General features: G+C 37.0%; 1 protein-coding gene across 2 annotated transcripts in view; it reads right to left on the reverse strand.

Annotated features, from left to right (window-relative positions):
- COL25A1 (collagen type XXV alpha 1 chain) overlaps nt 1-17,454 on the reverse strand; it is a gene marked incomplete at its 5' end in the record, with an annotated part of 476,870 nt that overhangs the window by 49,211 nt on the left and 410,205 nt on the right. For both annotated transcript variants that reach the window (XM_082463101.1, XM_082463100.1), the window contains 7 exons: nt 402-446; nt 1,069-1,092; nt 7,324-7,401; nt 8,380-8,424; nt 9,976-10,020; nt 10,826-10,894; nt 14,924-14,986. In XM_082463101.1, the coding sequence (XP_082319227.1) occupies nt 402-446; nt 1,069-1,092; nt 7,324-7,401; nt 8,380-8,424; nt 9,976-10,020; nt 10,826-10,894; nt 14,924-14,986 (369 nt within the window). The remainder of the gene's footprint in view (nt 1-401; nt 447-1,068; nt 1,093-7,323; nt 7,402-8,379; nt 8,425-9,975; nt 10,021-10,825; nt 10,895-14,923; nt 14,987-17,454) is intronic.

Raw genomic sequence — 17,454 nt, forward strand, 5'->3', positions numbered from 1 at the left:
GATTGAAAGAAAGGATCTTTTTTGGTGTCAGAGTAAATTTTCCTTCAATCCTCTTCTATTTAAATATTTGCCTTTTTCCATACACCACATTTAGTGTTTCTTTACACTTACAATTTCTGTAAAACTTGTTTTTCCTTTGTTTAATATTCTGTTTTTCTGAATGTCTTCCTTCTAAATTTAATGCCATTTCTATTTCTCTCCCTTCTTTCCTAATTTTTCTTTTTTCTGATCCCTCTTCCTTCAGCCCAGACCCCAATTTCTATTCTCAGCTCTCTTAAGCAATATTGTTGATCTCAGCTCCTCCAGTATTTTGTAAGATTGATTTTCAGAGATACATATATTTAATATGGGATTCTCTGCACCATATGTAGTAAACGGAAACAAGTAAAATAAAGAATAACCTTTGGCCCTTGTAGTCCTTGAGGTCCAGGTGGTCCAGGGGGACCCTAAATCCAGAAAAGACAAAGTTTTAAAGTTTTAAAAGATAGTATCTGTAATAAAATGTATGCTTTAAATACTAAGTACACTCCACACCTCCCTAATTTCTATCATAATCAAATATCCTCCAGTATTGATTTGCAAAGAGGAAACATTTCACTGGTTAAGGAATTATAAAAACTACCTACTTATATGCAGAAAAAAATCAACACATTTAGGTTAAAATAATGCTCTAGAGTTGATTTGTAAGACAATGTAAAATTGCTGCCATGTCCCACATACATTTTTCGGGGTTGAATTAGCTTCCTAATATTTTCTGTGTTTCTAGAAACACTTCTCTCCTCCCCCCCACAAAGGCTTTGATTTCCCAAACACTAAAGAACAAAGCCATATTATTAAGATAAAGCCAAAGACTTTTAAGAAAAATAACAATAAAATTTTTTTTTGACTTTTTTACTAAGCAGACAAAGTGATTCAACTGGGGCAAATGTTGTAAAAGGTTATTAATATAAGAAAACATAACATTAAATATCAGATAAAAACAATGGCTACATTAGTACTATTATGACCGGCATGCATCAACACCGAATACAAAGTCACAAACCACAGAAATCATGCAATAGGAGTTACCGTGACTGTTAAGGTGGTAATCCTCTGTTGGGAAAATGTATTGATAAAGACAGAGTTACCTAATTTGTGTGCCAAAGTACAGTAATACATTTCTGAAATAAGATTTTGAATATATTTTGGCAAGACTGATGTCTTATAAGGAATTGACAAGATCCTGAAAACATATCTTCAGACGAATACCATAGATTGTAAAAATTATTTTAAAAATTATTTTTAGAATTTTATTTAAAAATCTATGGATAAAGAAAAAAGAAATGTCAAAATTTTAGTTCACTGATTTAAATTATGAAGTAAAATAGTGTACACTGGTGGCTTGTCAGCGTAATTGGGAGCTGAGAAACCTTCCTATTCATAAAAGCTCTATTTCTAGAGCATTTTGATTAGAGAAAATGGAAATATCTAATTGTATATGTAATATTTTTTTCTTTTAGTTTGCATCTCATTTGGTGCATTATAATTAGCTTGTGTGTGTCTGTGTGTTTGTGTGTGTCTGTGTGTGTGTGTGCCATGACTAAGACAGGAATTGACATGGGATTCGCCTTGTTTCTTAATGCAAAGGGCTTGAATACTGTACCAAAATATATTCTCTTAAGGTATGAATCTCTAAAACAACCAATCCCCAATCCACAAACCATTTTTGTATTAAGATTTTCTAGTCTAAGTGCTGTACAAAAAGTTCTATAAGGCCTGTACCACTTTATGCGATTTTAGGGGAGAGAACATTTTCCATTAGGAGCTCTGGTCCTAGACAAACACTGTCCAATTACATGTAAACTTGTGACTATCGGTTTAACTCCACCTTTTTGTCTTCCACTTCTCCCTTCCAACTTCTAATGCAAGGTGTTGGCGCTGTTTTTTATTGTTGTTGTTGTAAAAAATAATCCTAACATCATCTACCCATCTCACTTCAAACACTTGAGTTTTTAGTGATACGGTGCGTCATTCCTTAGAAAACAATATATTTATGCATGTGTACAGATGGTTCAAGTTTGTATTCCATGATAAGATCAGCCACGGTCATTACAGCTTCAGAGAAAACAGGGTAGGAAAAAATAACCAGTGCTTCTAAGATAGAAGGCAAAATGGCCACAAACTGGGGCAAGGTTATAAAAAAGTCAAGGCCCAGATTTTTATACCATCATATCTATGTAACATAAGGCACCACTTATTTTATTCTTAAGGGATTCACCTAAAGCAAGAGTTGAATTTACGGTTATGAGAAAGCTACTTCTTTGCTCCTATATGGGTAGATGAGTCATTTAAAAAAGGCTATTAGAAAATTATAGAGTAGAAATAATTTCTTTATCATTACTTTCCAATTATAAATTACATTTTTAACTAGACAGCAAAAACATAAAACCTTAGAGAGGGAAGGAGTTTAAAATTTAAAGTCTCAGAGGTTTTCCAACCTGAGCCATGTATGATTCATTTCCCACTTAAGCACAAAACTAGCTTGTCTTTTTGAAAGTTCAAGGATAACAACATGTTTTAAAATGAGTTGCCTAAAAAAAAGAACATTATTATTGGAAACTGAACTATAACAGAAGGGGTTTAAATAAGTTTGTTAAATAACTATATTTGTGAGACCTAAAAATTATACAGGGTAGGTTCCACCCAGTTAACAGAAGAACAAATGATAGAAAACTAAGCTAACTACTCAAAAACATAGTTTTAACTGCCATCTTGAAGAACCAGTGTGCAGACACTCAGAGACGTCCTAAAGATGTTGGCTCACTTTGGATTTTTTGTATCTGGTTCCTCTAAGTTAAAACTACATAAACTCAGCAGGGTTCTCTGTTGAACTTCAGTAATGATTTGAAAACCAGAATTTTTGGTAGTGATGGAGAAAGACATGTCATTCTCTACTGAGGCACGATGTGAAATGGGAGGCATGAGTTAAAGAAGCTGTAAATTGGTTGAAGGCTAGCAGGATGCTTTGTGATTTATTCTCTGAGATGCTTATGTGAATCTCTTTAGAATTAAAACTTATTTTCTTTCACGTCTCATAATGATGAAAGCTTAAAATCACCCCTGATTTACACTAGAGAAGAGGTTTAGTTTATATGGTGTTGAGAAATTTTAAAAGCTTGAGGTAGGAAATGAAAGGTTTTACTGCTAATTGTGGAAACATAACCACCTTAAATAAGAATCAAAATAAACGGCTTATGACAAATGCTCACGTAAATAGGGGCACACCTCAGATATTGCGGGTTAGGGTTTCAGACCACCAAAATAAAGTGAAGTCGTAATAAAGCAAGTCACACAAATTTTGGTTTCCCAGTGCATATAAAAGTTTTGTTTAAACTGTAATGTAGTCTATTAAGTGTGCAATAGCATTATGTCTAAAAAAAGTGTACATACCCTAATCGAAAAATACTTTATTGCTCGAGGATATATTGTACAACACAGGGAATATAGCCAATATTTTATAATAACTATAAATGAAGTATAACCTTTAAAAACTGTAAATCACTATATGTATTGCTCACCTGTAACTTACATAATATTGTACATCAACCATACTTCAATAAAAAAACTTTATTGCTAAAAAAAATGCTAACCATCATCTGAGCCTTCAGAGAATCATAGTATTTTTGCAATAGTAACATCAAAGATCGCTGATCACAGGGAATTCCCTGGTGGTCCAGTGGTTAGGACTCAGCCCTTTCACTGCCATGGGCCCAGGTTTGATCCCCAGTTGGGGAACTAAGATCCTGCAAGCCATGTGGCACAGCCAGGAAAAAAAAAAAAAAGATCACAGATCACCATAACAAATATAATCAAAATTAACAAATTTGAAATGTTGTGAGAATTACCAAAATGTGGCAGAGAGACATGAAGTGAGCAAATGCGGTTGGAAAAGTGAAACCAATAGACTTGCTTGGCACAGGGTTGCCATATACTTTCCATTTGTAAAAAAATGCAGTATCTTCGAATTGCAATAAAGTGAAGTGCAATAAAAGGAGGTATGCCTGTAACAATTTTCAGTAGAGGCAAGAGTAAAAGTTTGTATCTCTAAGTGATATTTTTATAATTGTGATATACACTTATTTATCTAAGTATCCAGATTTTGGGGCAGAGTTTTTTTAGAGGAGGCAATAGTGAAATGGAATTTGCAAAACTGAATATCCATCACTGGTTAGAGAACTAGAAGAACAAATGTCTATTCCTTCCTCTCAATCTAATGGCTATTTAGTTTAATTTATTTATTAGGGACTCTTAATTCACTAGAGTACTATATTGGAAAAACAAATAGTTTTGAAGTGAAAAAAAAAACCCTGTAAGTTATTTACAAGCACAACACGTAGTTGCCTAAACAATCCCCTAAGAATAATAAATCTTTAGGTTGAGGTATAAACATGAACTAGTTGGCTGTGATGGATGTTGACTGGTTTACAGTCATATAGAACTTGAGGTGAAAAAAGAAACTGAGCACATCTATTCTTTCATATCAAGATGTAGGTGTTAGATTTTTTTTAAAAGTACAGTGCGTTTTGGCACATCAACAAAGAGTATTCAGGAGCTCCTAAAAAAATAACCCTAAGCATAATATTAGACTTTATGGACTCTTAGAAAAAATCCATTCCAAATCATTCTCATTTTACAGATCAGATCAATGAAATATAGATACATTATGTGATTTCCCCAAAGTGACTCAGCTAGTTAGTAACAGAGGGGAAATCAAAGCAGATTTCAGTTTTAGACTGAGGGTAGCTTGCTTCATGCCAGGCTCTGTTCATGTAAAGGCTTTAAAACTCTTCCACAGTCTTTCCAGAAAATGGCCATGGCCAATAACATAGGAGCATATCTTGAAAGATAAGAGAGTGGATACCTCTTAAAGGCAGTAGTAAGAATTATGGTGCCATTGGAAGCAGTTTAAGGGAAATTTACAATATTGCTAATAAAGTTGAAAAATGTGACCCTATATTTTAGAAGTAAGAACACTGACAACATAGTAAGTAAAAAAACTTCCTGTTCTTTCTCTTTCTTTATACACGCAGTTATCAACTTGCGGGAAAAAGGGAACAATTTAGAAAACTGATTCTAGAATTTGACAATAGCCCAGAGGCTACTGCTTGAGTCTAGGCCACTTGCACTGAGGAACCCTAATGCAAGCTGTTGACTGAACACACTGCCCAAGTAATGTTTCTCTAAGGTAAGCATGTGTCTCTATGTGCTTTATCAGAAGAAAAAGAATAAAAAGAACAGAAAAATACAAAGCTGAAGATAGATTCTGTAAAAACTATTTAATAAATGCTTTACTATTTAAAAATGATAGTTGTAACAAAGGACCCATAGAAATGTAGATCTACCATAATTAGATAATGTTAGTGAAATCATATGGGTGGAAAAAAAAATCAAACAAGTACAAAATGGAAAATATTTAAAACAACTAATTTGGCTTTCAAGCAAAAAAATGGATTGTGCATATGAATGAAGTATACTTACTAATTCAACCAATAAGTTTATTTAATATTTACATGCCTAGACCTGGGTCAGACACATTGGGGGAAACAAAATAAGTATAAGATGAGTTTCTTGTCCACAAGTAATTTACAATCTGGTAAGAGGCAAAACTAAAGTAAATTATGGAATTTGAGAATAATTAAATGTTAAACTACTGGGTCCTGACTGCTAATATTTAAAAGGATTCAGAGGAGAAATTCATCTGGGTGGCAGCAGTGAATTGTTGGATAGGATTTAGATGGATGAATGAAAGAAAAAGGATAAACCAGGAAAAAAGATGGTTATTTTTATAGATATGATAAATATGTTGTGGAGAAATAAAAAATTCTGTACAGGAAAGGCAGGGTTATAGGGACTTAAAAGTCAGATGGAGAAGTTTGGGCTTGATAGAGTAGGCAAGAGGGTCACTTAAGTTTCCAAACAGATTAGAGTCATCAAAATAGTGATAGTTTAGGAAAATTACCCTTGGAGTGATATATAGGAATGGATTAGAAGAGCAAGGAGGCACTAGGGGTAGAGGAATTGGTTAAGGGCTCGTTGCAGTGTTAGATCTGATATAAACAACACGTAGACCTAACTGGGAACGGAGAGAGTGGGGCAGCCTCAAGAGATACTTTGAAAAAGGAAACAGTAGCTTCTGGTGAGATATAAAGGACGAAGGACAAAGAATAGTTTTAAAATGACACTAAAGTTTCCATCTCAAGAAATTAGAAAACTTATGGTTTCATTGACAGAAACTGGTTAGTTAGGAAAGGGAATCATGTGGTAGGTGTGAAAGGTAACCAGTATAATTGTATGTATTGGTGGAAGTTGACAAGGCAGTGTTGCATCCAAAGTGGAAATATTCCTGGACAGCTAGAGGTATATGCAGATCAGACCTGGAGGTGAAAGATTTGGAAGGCATAATGTGAAAGAACACAGAGGGAGTGATTGTACCAAGAAAAGATCAGAGACTTGAGAATACCCAAAATTAGGGGGTGGACAGAGAAATTGGAAATACTAAAATGGAGTGGATCCATCGAAGAAGAAAACTGGAAGAAATGAGAATAGAAGGTTGGAGAAACCAGAAAGAAAGAGTTTCAAAAGGAAGGTGGTTTAGTATAATGTCACATAAAAGTCAAGAGGGATGAGTACAATGGTTTTGACCTAGAGGTTATTGTTGACATTTACAAGAGAAATTTCAACGAAATAATGGTACAAGCTACAACACAGGAGTCTAAGTATGAAGAGGATAAATAGGAAGCAAAGGTGATGGAGACAAGCCGCATAGTCTATGGCTTTTTATTAACAGAAGAAAAAGAATTGAACAGGAGCAGTAGCAAGAAATACCTATAAAAGACTTATTATGTGCTAGGCACTGTTCTAAGTGTATAATATGTACTTAGTCATCTACTCACAACAACCCTAGCTCATGCACTTAGTAAGCAAGAGGTTTGAACCCAGGCAGCTCAAACTCCAGAGCCACAGGGCTCTTAATGGCTTTGCTAGGTTCAGGTATCAAGCAAGGAGACAAAGCTTGGCAAAACCAGTACAAGATTTAAGATAAGACTGACTAAAGCACACCTGAAGGTAGAAGGGAAAGAGAAGGAAAGATTGAAAAATGCTAGGAAATAAAGAGGATAAACTGGGGCAGGGAGAAGAAGATGGGTTCAGGAGATCAGGGAGAAGGTGTGCTTTGAGCAGTGGAGCCCTCTGAGATCTGGGAGGGGGTGGAAGCTGATATTTACACACATTACAAGGGTCTCATCAGTGTCAGTGTCTGTGTCAGGGCAGGGAGCAGTCACTTGCCTGCAAGGCTTCATGGAGGTTGCCGTTGTAGTCTATGATCTCGGTGGCTCCTTGATCTCCCTTTTGACCAGGTGGACCCTATGAAAAAATCAGCCAAGAGAACGTCATGCGGGTTGGGCTAGGATGAAGAGGGGACTGTGGCGAAAACAGAAATAGCAGCAAACAGCTCTCTCTGACCATCGATTCCCGACTAAGGCCCAAATGTACTTTAGAATAAATAATCATGTTCAAAGTTTGTCCTTATTTCAAAGGAGGCAAACTACTTCTAACTTCCTGTCTGTGGTAGGTTAAATATATTAAATTGGATAAAAAAGAAATACAATTCAATCTCAAAAGCTGTTTCCTAAAAATTATAATGTGTAGGCTAATCTGATTTGACTTGCAAAATTTTGTTGGCTTTATCTACATTTATTAAAGCAACTCCTGACCTCTTTCTCCTCATCTACACCTCATAGATTGCTTCTTCATTTTTTAAGAAGATGGAACACTGTACTGTAGGAAATGCTTGGCTTTCCTAACAGGAATAGAATTCCATTAAAATGGAAGCAAATAGGGAACAAATACATATATATTTTTTTGAACAGTACCTATAAGGAGGGAACAAATATTTTTAAGATGTCTATCCTACTCAGTAGCTCTGCCACTGAATTTCCATTAGTCATGTCCTAATTCCCTGCCCGTGCTTTAAAAAGGTTCTAAAAATATGGACTATTGCTTTCTTTTTAATTGAGTTAATTGAAAAGTGGAAAGTTCTATTAGGTGGATGGCTATGGGCTTGCTATTGCTCATTTGGCAGAGGGGAAGTAGACAGAAAGAGTTCTTTAGACCTTCTCCTTATGGGCTTATCTTACGTGTTCCAGTCTACATACTCAGTGCTCCTGGTGACAACAATGAAAAATAAGAAGAAAGGGGGGAGTAGCAGGAATAGTCACAGAAGTCTACCTCCAGTGCTGTTGTTGGGTATTATCAGTCCAAGTGCATTGTGAAAAGCCACACAGACACACACTTCAAATCTAGGCTCGTTGGAGGCCAAAAGAGTAGAGGAGACACACTCACCCTCGGTCCCAGGGCTCCAGAGTCCCCTTTGTCTCCACGGTCGCCCTTTCCCCAGTGAAAAGAGAAGAAAACCGAGTTAGTAGTGAGGCCAACAGTCCAGAAATATCTCAAATCTAAGGATGTATTTAATACCATACAGCAACACTTTTAATATGAACTTCTGAAGTGGAAAATAACAACTAGAAATACAATAACCACTGACATGGCAAATGCTTCTTTAAGATGCCCCCTGAAGTGAATTAAACTTCCCCCTTCAGATGACAGAGTATCTTGAAACAACAATACATATGGTAACTTGCTTCCTCGGGATCTTGAAAAGCAAAGCAAGTGGTTTCTATGACACCCAAAGTAAGATTTTACCTCTCAGATTGAGCCATGTTCTTGCCTGTGTATGAAGAGATTGGGGGCAAGGGGGAAAAGAGCCAACCAATTAATTGGGTTGTCTGTTCTCTGAGAAGAAGAAGTGTAGATAATAAGGACAAGGAAGGAAGAGAGATCAATGGATAGCTCATTCTAGGGAGATTAGGAGGGAAAGGTCACCAGCTGGGCCTCCCTCTGATGACGAGGATCTAAGGAAAAGTTTTCTAGAGGTACAGGTCTCTTAGTCCTCAGAAAGTGCTGAAGCGGACAGCAGCTAGCTGGGCCAGGTTGGCGGGGCTGAAGGTCAAGATCTGGGCAAACACAGCTTTCTCTTTTTTTCAACGCAATATGAAAAGTCTCTAAACGTCCATTTATGGTGTGACTACCTCCCATCCCCGCCAAGAGACACCAGGAATCATCTAAACCTCAAACTGCAAATGCATCACTGAGAACACTTGAAATTTTCAGAAATCTAAACAGAAATTTTGGAGAAGAGATTTGAACGTGTGTAGATTTGAAGGTTCTTTAAAATAGCCTAAAATTTACAGGGCCCTTTTCCTAAATAGAATTCAAAGCATTTTTATATGTCTTTCTACATATTCTTATAAACTGGATAAGGACCAATGAAGATGAGCAGGAAAAGGGATTATAATTTTTCTATCCACATTATGCTAATAACATTGACCATAGTAATAAAATTTCACTATGAATGGGGAATTATTAATTCCTGCTGTTTTCCCCATTTTCCACATTATTAGTATGATTAATAACATGATTAATAACATGATTCTGCTAGTAGTATATAGATTATTGCAGGTACTATATAAAGAGCATGATAAAGGAGAGAATTTCAATTGGTGGTGAAATTTTAATGGAATGAAGGGAGTCAACTGACTTAAAAGCAAAGTATGATCTGAACATTTATCACAAAGATAGCCAGGAAATAAAAAATAAGATTATACTATATATAATTTAAGTAAAGTACTTAATTTTTTCCAAATAAGCTGTACATATGAAACAGGAAATACCATTTCTCATAAAGAAAGGTCTGACGCACAGGAACACAAAAACAAACAAGATGAAACAAACCAACTGTTCTGAGATATCATCATAGGGATGAAATTACTGCAATCCCATTGTGCGAAAGAGTTTAATCTAAAACATGATTCTCTGTAGAAGAGGCACGTATTACATGAAGGCCTCATGTTACATTAAAATGGTTACCCGGTTACTGACCTTTGACCCCTTTGGGCCTCTAGTTCCTGATTCACCTTGTTTCCCCTATTATAGAAGAATATGAAGATGAAAAAGAGAAAATGACAGAGGGAGATAAGAACAGAAAAAAAAGAAATTAGCAGTGACTCAGAATAATAAAGAAAAATGGAAACACTTTATTTTAACTGCCTCAATATATGACTCTATATAATGTAGGCTGTTACAACACTGAACATAAGTATTATCACCGTATCATTAGTTCACTCCCTGGTCTCTCCACCAACCTTCATGCCATTATAATTCTGAAGACTGCCCACCCATCAGCGGATGGGAAGAGTTCTGTGACTAATTCTCATTAGTCTCAACAGTGTTTGCATAAATTTCCTTTTCATCAAAGAGTAAATCATTTCCTGTGTCTCTAGGATGGGTTATTAAAATAAAGTGTTACCATACTAGTTTGCAGGAAGTTTAGAGGAATAGATTGAACAGTCAAATAAATCCTTAGCTCTCATATTTTCAAGGTGTTACACACCATCAAATTACCATAGAAACTAACACAGCACGGATCCACATTTTCCTCAGTAGTCTTTAATATACATCGAGTGGTAAGGTGTTAGTGTGACAGTACCTCCCGATTTATATTTGGATGTGTTATTAATTTGTTGACTGAACAGAACAGAGTAAACTGGAAAAGTTGAATTGTAAAACCCTTTTTAGAAAATAACGAATTGGTGTGAATTTCAATGAATCATTTGTGATTTTGGCTGTTTTAACACCCCTTGAATAATTTTATTTTAGTTGCATGTTCTAAAGTAAGTGGCACACATTTCCAAACCAGAGAATGTTGTTTTCCAGTGTGAGAATAACTGACCTTTGGTCCAGGGGCTCCAGGCTCCCCTCGATCCCCTCTTCCAGGATGCCCTGCCTCCCCACGGTCGCCCTGTCACAAATCGCAAAACAGGTAAATGGCGCCCCCTATCACCTACAGCTAGTTCCTGTAGGTTAATGAGTGAGTTGAATAAAATCAAAGAAAGCAGAAAGTTACTATTTATTTACCACATACTCAGCATTGTATTAACCTCAACATGGATTAACTCATTTAATAATCAAAATAATTATTCAATGTTTGCATTTTCATTCCCGTTTTATAGACAAGGAAATGGTTTGGTAAATGCCTGTCAGATACCTATGTTGGTAAATGGAAAGACTCTTTCTTTTTTTTTTTTTTGGCCGCGCCCTATATGGGATCATAGTTCCCCGACCAGGAATCGAACCGGTGCTCCCTGCATTGGAAGCTCGGAGTCTTAACCACTGGACTGCTAGGGAAGCCCCAGAAAGACCTTTAAAGGGAATTGATAAGGGCCATCATTAATACCTCACAACAGGCATGGACATAGCTTTCAGTCTGCAGCAACTTTTTAAGATCTTCCGAAGCATGGCAAAATGGCTAAGTGCCAAGTTTTGTAATTTGATATTCTGGGCTTTACTCCTGGCTCTGGAATACTTACCAGTTCTGTGTTTTGGGGAAAGTTAGTTAAGTTCTGAAAGCCTCAGTTTCCTCTGTAAAATGGAGAAAATTAGAGTACTGGTTTCATAACCTAGAAATGGAAAGTGCTTGGCATGGTACAAGATCCACAGGTGTTACAGCTTTTACTATATTTACAGCTCTGGGAAGGATGAGCACGGTCACTGCCCACAGGGAGCTAGTGCTCTAGTTAGATAAGATCCACATGAACAAAATAGTTAAGAGTTAAGGAGTAATGTAAGGCCATATGTGAGAGAAGAAGAAACTCCACAGGGTTTTCAATGGTCCAGATTGACTTCCTTTTGGTGAGACTTGGGTCATGTCCTGAAGGATGGGGTAGGGTGTATATTCTAATTATCACTGTTTATAACTGTGCTATTGATGAGTGCAGGAACTGCACACAACACTTGACATGCATTATCCTATCTAATCCTCAGGACAAATGAGAAAGGTGTTAGTATCCATAGTCTACAGATGAGGAAAGTGAAGCTCAGAGAGGTTAAATAACTTGCCCAAAACCTGTAACGTGGGAGAGCTGTAATTTAGAACTGACTGTAGTCAATCTTCAATTTTTGCATAACTGTTTTTGTATGTAAATCTTTTGCACATCTCTGGTCATATTCTTAGGATAAATTCCTACTAGGCAAATGGCTGTGTCAAAAAGTATAAACATTTTAAAAGCTAGCTAATCGCCCTTCAGGAAGACGGTGCTGTTTTACACTCCCTGAACACAGACTTGAGAGTGTTCGGCTTCCTGCACGATGGGTAGAATTTCAATAATCAAACAAGTTTTGATTTCTGGTGATGGTATGTTTATGGATGACGGAGGCACCCTTCTCACTGAAGGACTGATTCGTCTTGGAAAGGAAAAGAAAAATAGGATTTGGATCTGTTATGGGTGATGTAGGGCTTTAAATTCCAAGATCTTTGTCTGTATCATGCCCACTGTGGGAAGCCTTTGTGGTTTTGCAGGGGAGGTGGGATAGATTAGGGCCAGGATAAAGAAGACTCAGTAGGTTTCTCAGCATGAACCAAAAGGGAGTGGGACAATGGAGAGGTTGGGAGAAAGACAAGGGGCTTGATTGGATGCAGGAGATGGAAAAGGTGCTCTAGAAGAGATTTTCCAGGGATTAGAGACTGAAGCATTTTGCTGGTATATGGAATTTTTATTTAAATATGTATATACCATGTTTGGTGTTGCTCTTAATATTTTACAGAAGAATTCTAAAATGGTTACTATAATCTTATTTTAGAGAAAAACAAAAATTGTAGAAAATCATTTCTCTGTAGTATTTACCAGAGTAGTGGAGTCTATATATGTTTACCTAGAATCACTTATTATCATCAGGCCCCTAATCAGTTGCTTATTACTCTCCCTCTGGAATTACATTATATATTTGTTTACTTTTTTCTTTTCTTCCACCCCTTTCTTACACATATTACAGTGTAAGCTTCAGTAGAGTAGAGACTGTTTTTATTGCATTTATTCCCCATTCTCAAATACTAGAAAAATGTCTGGCAAAAAATGTGTTGAATTAATGAATAAACAATATTATACAAAGTATTCTAAATTATTCATAATAAAGTCCTATTTCTTTAGACTGATGCAGGTTTCTCTCAGGCGCTATACAGAGGCTGAGAATACAGCAGTACATGAAACAGATTTTTAGATGCAATTATATGTCTTTCTTCATTATGATCTCTCTTCACTGTGTTGGGGATAAAATATGAGGACTTAGTTTATTTTTAAAATCTGAATTTACTGGTACAAATCCAGACTGCCTATGCAACCGGTAAAAGACTAGTGTTCAGCTGAGATTTTTAAATAATCATGACTTTTCCATTATGATACCAATTTCATGTTAGATAGGTAATTCAGCTGAAAATTAACTTCAAAATATTGTTTAATGAATTTCTTATTCACATCCCTTCTTGTGGAAATACAAAACAGTTAGAGTACAGCCTTTACTTTTATTGGGAGTTCAGAGTAGTATCTGTTATAAAAGTATCTGTTCTGTAAAATCGGGCTGGGTTCTTCATGAACAGTAATTAATGTTGATTTTATGGCTCTATATCTGGATTTTTTTGACTGTGGAATAGTTTAAAATAAGTGAAAAAAAGAAAATATATTTAGGGATGAACTCTACACTCCACAGTCTGTGTTTCTCCTATTTTCCCTTGTTCAGCAAACAAAATGCCACAAACATTTAGAGATCATGTTCATGCCTGGTCCTCTCCAGCACTGACCAGGTTTCCCGTTTCTTTGCGCTTATCCACAAAGCAGTCCTCTTTCTCTACCTGGTTCTGAGGCTGCAAGCCTGAAGAAATACAAGAGTTCTGACATGAACACAGAATGCTCATTATTCTTTTGTTCTAGCTCTTTTTATTCCAGAAAGTGCATTTCTTGTATAAATCTGTTCAGGCTAAAACAGGCTTTCCTCATATTTTGTTAATAAGCTTGACAGCTCATTATGTGAAAAAGGAATTGCTGAGAAAACAGCAATTTTGCATAAATTCAACAGGGTTTTAGTCTCCCTTAGGCCACACATAGTTTCCATTTACTAGGATTAGAGTTATTTTCTCTTGACCAGCGGAAATGAGAACTCCTCTGTCAGAACAAACCATGAACATATTTCTCGAGCTCTTGGAACTCATCCTGGCTTATTTCTGGTGAACGCAATACACACGGAGGCAAAACTGCTATGGTTTAAAAATAAAAGAAAGTAGTTTGATCTAATTTTGCTCCTTCTTTGATTCATGAGTCTGTCATGAATAAAGTTCCATCCTCAGAGCTGTACCTTTTTACGTCTTACTGGGTAGATAAAAAGGGAACTATGGCTCTGACTGTATCCACGGCAACATAGTTTTTTATATGGCAGCATATAGATTTTGCTCTTAGGGCCCTCTCTCAGGTTGCCAAGTGGAAGATCACGAGATGGTTTTCATTACAGAATCTTCCTGCAGACGTTATTCAGGATGGATCCTTTTGGGATGAGACGCTTAGGATTCTATATGACATCAGTACTTGCCTTTGAAATCTAGGGAGTGATGGGGGAATAGTAATAATGTTTGATTTATGCGTATGTCTTAAAATGCGTAACGAGGAGCAGGAGTTAATGAGTCCTACCTCTCCTCCTCAGAATTCCCTCACTTTTCCATATGGCCAGGAGACTGATAGCATCGTATCAATTTAGGTACAATTTGGGGGACAACTGGAACAATGAATGTATTCCACCATCCTGTTGTTTTGCCTAAGGCTTTCTGGAATTAACTTCCTATTATTCTATTTAACATGGTATTCCCATTAGAAGTGTTAGGAATAGGTGCTACGCTGCTTTAGTTCTCCATTAGGCAAAAATATCCGGTCACCTAAGTAACATAATGGACTAAAAATATATGACAAAAATTTTCAGAAAGAAAGGAAGGGAAAAACACTACGTTTACCTTTATTCCTGGTAACCCTGGTAAGCCTGGTTCTCCTTGAGGACCAATGAAACCTGGTTCTCCCTTTAAAAAAATGGGCATATGAGATTATTACATATTTGACAGTAAATATGTAAAGTTAAACTGATTTCCTTCTACTGGGATTTTACTCCTTTCATTGTATAGCTTTCTTGCTGAGATCCAGCTACTAACTATAAAATTAATCAGAACTGGTTTTGATCAGCGACAGTACTTTGAGCAAGGCTTTCGAGGAGCTTGAGAAAGTAAAAGTGACAAAGAAACCAGACAAATGTCTTTACAATTTCCTTTCTCATCTGTTGTCCAATGCTTCTTATCATTTACCAAATCAAGATCCATTATGTTAGGGTGGATGTGGAAGGTAGCCTCTAAGATGGGCCTCAATGATCCCATCTCCTGGTATTCAATGCCTTTGCGTAACCCCTCTGCTTGAGTGTGCACTGGATTTACTGACTCATATCTAATGAACAGAATATGGCAGAAGTAATGGGATATCACTTCTGAGACTAAGTTATAAAAAGACGGTGGCTTCCATCCTGGGGACTCTTCCTTGTTCTCTCTCACTTGAATCGACTTGCTTTCTGGAAAACCACCTGCCATGAGCAGCCCTATGGAGAGGTCCCCATGGTGAGGACCAACGTCTGCCAACAGCCACATGTGTGAACTTGGGAGCAGATGCTCCACCTCAGTAGAGTCTTCAGATGAGATCACAGCCCTGGCTGACAGCTTGACTGCATCCTCATGGGAGACATTGAGACCGAGGTACCCAGCTGAGCCATGCTCAAATTCTCATTCCTCCAAAACTGTGAGAGGACTATTGTTTTAAGCCACTCCCATTTGGGGGGCTTGTATGGTAGGCAGCAATTGATAACTGATACAGTGGGTGTGGCTAGGGAAGAGATTCAGTAATGTTCAGATGGAAAGCAAAAAATCTCTTCTTGCCCAGCCTCAAAATCTCTTCCCTACCACCTGGAGGAAACCCAGTTGTGGTATAATAAAAAATATATATTTGGTCTTGTTCCTGGTTCCTAAAACCTTTGGAGTTTCCTGAGTAATAAGAGTAACAGGAGCATGTTTTGTTACTCTTAACGAGCCCCTTTCAAACATATCTGAGTTTATGCTAATGGGGTGACTATGGTGGGCCCCTAGATAGCTTCAGGGTCGGGGCTGTGATAAGAAGGTTGGAACTTTCAACCTTTCCCCTCCTCTCACCATCTCCAGAGAGGGAGATGGAGATTGAGTTTAATCACCAATGACCAATGCTTTAATCAATCACGCCTACATAATGGAACTTTCATAAAACTTCCAAAGCAATGGGGACTAGAGAGCTTCTGAGCTGATGAACACATCCATGTGCTGGCAGGGTGGTGCCCCCCAACTCCACAGGGACAGAGGCTCCTGCCCTCAGGACACTTTTGACTTCACCCTTTGTACCTCTCCATTTGACTGCTCATTTTAATCTTTCATAACAAACTGTAATGGTAAGTATGGTATTTTCCTGAGTTCTGTGAGTCACTGTAGCAAATTATCAAACTTGAGTGGGAGTGGGAGAGGGTGGCTGTGAGTACCCTGGAATTCGTAGCCAAGCCAGACGTAAGTTCAGGTAAGGGGGAGGGGGTGAGGTGGGTGGTACTTGTAATTGGGGTCTGAAGTGAGGGCAGTCTTGTGGGACTGAACCCTTAAACCTACGGAATCTGATGCTAATCCTGAGTAGTTAGTGTCACAATAGGATTGAACTGTAGGACATGCAGTTGGTGTCAGAGAATCAGAGTTGGAGAACTGGTGTTGGAAAAGACACCAGGTATTTGGCATCAGAAAACACCTGAGACCAGTGTTCACATATAAACTCTAAAGTTTTATTTTCTTCTTAACAACGTGAGCTCAAATGTAAAAGTCTAACTTCCTGAAATCTATAACAATGTTTTAAAGCAAAGAAAAACAAAACAAAAACATAATGGCTCTGTTCCCATGTTTTCTGGGATTTGTTTGTTTATTTGTTTCCCCCCATTGGATTATATCTGGAGCAGTAGCTAATGTTGTTTGATATATTTGATTTTTTTCTAAGGTAGCTATATTTCAACATTTGTTTTTCAGAGCTGAGCAGGAAGATACAGAGGATGTTTGATAAGAAGTGTTACAGTGTCATCAAATATTTCTGCAATAGTGATTTTTTAAAATATGCTGTATAAAACCTTGGTGTTGGGCAGGGAACAAAAGGATATCAGCACTGCAAAATGTGCTGAACAGCGATAAATAACTGAAATGGATTATCTCTAGCTCTTATGCTCATGGTACTGCTTTAAGAAAAAAAAAAAGCATAGGGGAATGAATGCTTTAGGTTTATTGTTTGCGAAATTTCTATAACTCTGTTCTACCTGTCTCCATACCTTTACATATAACAGAGAGGAAAATCTGAACAAATAATTTTGGATCAATCTCTTAATCGTCTAAAATGAAAATCAACTATATTCAGAAAAATCAATGATGACCATTCTATTTCTTGTAAAAAAAGT

The sequence above is a fragment of the Balaenoptera physalus genome (genome assembly GCF_965194825.1).
Source record: "Balaenoptera physalus genome assembly, chromosome: 5".
Taxonomy (NCBI): Eukaryota; Metazoa; Chordata; class Mammalia; order Artiodactyla; family Balaenopteridae; genus Balaenoptera; species Balaenoptera physalus.